Source organism: Gigantopelta aegis, unplaced genomic scaffold (assembly GCF_016097555.1).
Source record: "Gigantopelta aegis isolate Gae_Host unplaced genomic scaffold, Gae_host_genome ctg3588_pilon_pilon, whole genome shotgun sequence".
Taxonomy (NCBI): Eukaryota; Metazoa; Mollusca; class Gastropoda; order Neomphalida; family Peltospiridae; genus Gigantopelta; species Gigantopelta aegis.
This window is the reverse complement of record NW_024533411.1, coordinates 36931-40158: the sequence shown is the minus strand read 5'-3', so window position 1 is coordinate 40158 and position 3228 is coordinate 36931. Positions and strand designations below refer to the sequence as shown.

General features: G+C 35.9%; 1 protein-coding gene across 1 annotated transcript; it reads right to left on the bottom strand.

The window, feature by feature from the left end:
* Positions 1-1152: 1152 nt before the first annotated feature.
* LOC121392258 (5'-3' exonuclease PLD3-like) lies at positions 1153-2824 on the bottom strand (the record flags this gene model as incomplete). The annotated part of the gene is made up of 4 exons (XM_041523563.1): positions 2805-2824; positions 1668-1844; positions 1320-1509; positions 1153-1269 (listed from the first exon to the last, which is right to left on the bottom strand). Coding segments are annotated over exons 1-4 (504 nt in total), but the record flags the coding sequence as incomplete, so codon positions are not given.
* Positions 2825-3228: the final 404 nt, after the last annotated feature.

Here is a 3228-nt window from a genome sequence, read left to right as displayed (position 1 = left end):
TTCGACAACTATTCATGGACAGCCTGATATTAGTAATATGGGCCTTGATCGTTTTGTAGCAGAGTTTTTGGAATTTCCTAATAACAAAGGCCCAGTTTGGTGCATCATTTGAAATGCCATTCCAAAAAGCTTTGACAACTGTTTTTAAAGTTGGTAACACCATCACAACAAAAAGTGTCATGAGTTTCACTGAATATCAAGACTACGCTATGAAATTTCGAATGGTATCTTATTGGTGCTGAGTCCACCTTCTAATGCTATCTTGTGGACAAATGCATCATACATCACTCCCTTTCTGATGATCCAGAGAAAAACGAGTACACATTTGTCCCTGGTAGTGGCCAAATTTTCTCATCCAACAAGTTTAAAAAAGAATTAATCTCTGATAAAGATATGTGGTGTTTTTCATTAATGGCTATTGTTGACTAGCAAAAACAATTGTTTCACTTTAGTCCCCAGTTTCAACATTATGACATGCGTGTTTTTTGTAAACTGTAAAACTTCTTTTATAAATAATGTTACCCTCTAGTTTTTTTCTATAAACTCCTTTAAAAGTGAATATATAATTAAACATAGTTCTTACACATATATGGCAACTAGTATATAGCCAACAGCCAAGAATATACTCAGATAACTGACATGAATATTATAAAGGAATTTATGTTATATTTTATGATTGTGGTCTACTTACCACAGCAAAATCTCTTTATATAAGACATTGGGATATCATAAGAGTACAGCTTGATATGCTGAAGCACTGTCTTCTGAATATAGTAGAGGTCATCCCTTCACCAATGGCTTGAAGTGATATATCAGTGTATCTTACAGTGTTACAGTATACCTTACAAAGGGATTTCAATATCGCAAAGTGTATACCATATAGGACATTAATTAGGAAAGGATAAAATTTAGCCAAATTGCTCTCATAGTGGTATTCCAGCATATTTAAAGTTGACAATTTATTTAATTCTGTCAGTATTTTGATTTGGAGGGTTTAATTTGGCAAAAATCGTCACGCTATCCATGTCAAATTATTCATGCTATATACATGTACTACACTTACTGCCCAGAATATTTTAGCTCTAGATCCATTGACAGGCAAAGTAGCTGGAAAACTGATATTATAATCTGCATATAAATCCTTGGCCAGACAGAAGGAACTTGAGAAGAGGAACAGTCTCCTGCCAGCTGCCAGTAAACATCAAAGATCTTTTTAGCATCTCGGGCTAGGCAGTCACAATTCCTTCCAAATAAACCCAACTCTTTGACCTAGTCAAAAATAAGATTAGACTAGAGGGATAGGTCGAGAAAAGACTCACTTGAGTAAGAGATCTCCAATCCATATTTGCAGAGCCAACATAGAAATGTTCTCCGTCAACAATCCATAATTTAGTGGTGCATATTCCTGCTCCAATTAAAGCAGTGATATTAATATTTCGTAGTTCAATTGTCCCGTTATTAGCTAATGCAAGAGAATCATTATCAGAATAATCCCCTTCTGGAGAGGCTCTGTACAACCCGAATATTACCCCCCTCGAGAATGTGCCTTTATTATTTCATTATAGACTTCAGAACCCTTGTGAGGAGGAAAAAATAAATAGAAAGAGAAAATGGTAGAAAGAAAGAGACAAGGTACCTAATTGACTGGTTATTAATTGACTACCTGCTTATCTGTGATGTCGTTGACGTCAGAAGTTCCCCTTAGGATCCAATAATAGGAAGCAATGTCCACTGTTTTCGTTGCATTTTGCAAAAGAAACATCCATGCTTCATAAGTGGAAAGATGTGAAGGAGATCCCTCAGGGAAAGTAAGATTCTCCGGAATACTCTCAACAATACTCAGCCTAAAAAGTCATGTGATCAAAAGAGTCTTAACAATGTTGGTCATGTGATACTCACATGCAAGAAGATCCACAAACTCCTGTTAAAGGCTGTACTGAGGATGACTTCATCACAAAAAGAGGGATGGTTATACCAGCTGCAATATGCCTCATGACTACTATCCATGTCAGCAAAACACTACACCAACAAATAACTTTGAATCTTCTTTTCTGAAAAGAAGAACGAGGTGAGTGTAGTGTTGGAAGAAGAAGTGGCGTCTCATCTTGAATCTAGAGTAGGAGATATCATATTGTACGCGTAGTTTAGCACACTTACCTTTCCCTCCATAGTAAACAAAAATGAGGAGGTGTGGCTGGACAAGTACTTATGTGGGCGTGGTTGATCTTGAGCGATCCCTCCCCAAATCCACACTGGAAAGTTGGCAAATCCTTTTTTATTTTTCCCTGCACTAACACTTTCGTCAATTACAAGTTTTCATTATTCTCTATATACTAGACATGATCTATTGAACTTTAGTTATAAATATGTTCTCCTAGGCTGCTCTCAGCCCTTGTGCAGTCACAAGGTTGGAACCTATAGAAAACCAATGAGATATCTGTATGAGGGCAAATAGAACAGTGGGTCGAATGTAGCCTAAATGTTTAGAGGATTAGCCAAAAGATGTACCAGCTTCAATTACCACAGTGGCTTTTTACTATATTCATCCTCTCAATCTTTGCAGGTTATAAGACCAGAGGTTTAGTTTTTTTACTGTAGTAGATAATTACAGACAATTATAAAGAGAACGACTATAATCTTATATTTATAATAGAGGGACTAATTAACTTATAATACATAACATATACAATTAATCTACAACATATACATTCTTGTTATATATATGATCAATTTTTTTCTGATTGCACATGCATACTTTCAATGACTGGTGTCATGCCATTTCGTCTAATCCCATTTTGTCTAACAAAATGGACTTTTGTCCCATTTTGTCTAATAGTGTCTAATAGTGTAAAAGGTCTAAGATAAGTGGATTAAGGCCAGTAAAGGTGATGTAATTCTAAAAAGCTTTGATGTCTTTAAAGATAGAGTACTTAAGAGGAGCCATTTCATACATACACAAATTGAATCAATGGAGTTCAAGTTGTACATCCATCAAGCAAGTGATAGCAATTGCCTTTGTTCCCCACAGCTTTTGTCAGGTTAGTTTGGAGTCGATTACAAGAGATTCTCCAGACTTTAACAACAAGGAGAGTTTTGTTCAGTACTTTGAAAGTACATGGATGGACGACAACTTTCTTATTCATTCTTGGAATGTTTTTATACACAAGAGGGTCCTCGCACTAGTAACAATGCTGAAGAATGGCATAGTAAAATGAAGAAACTTGCTGG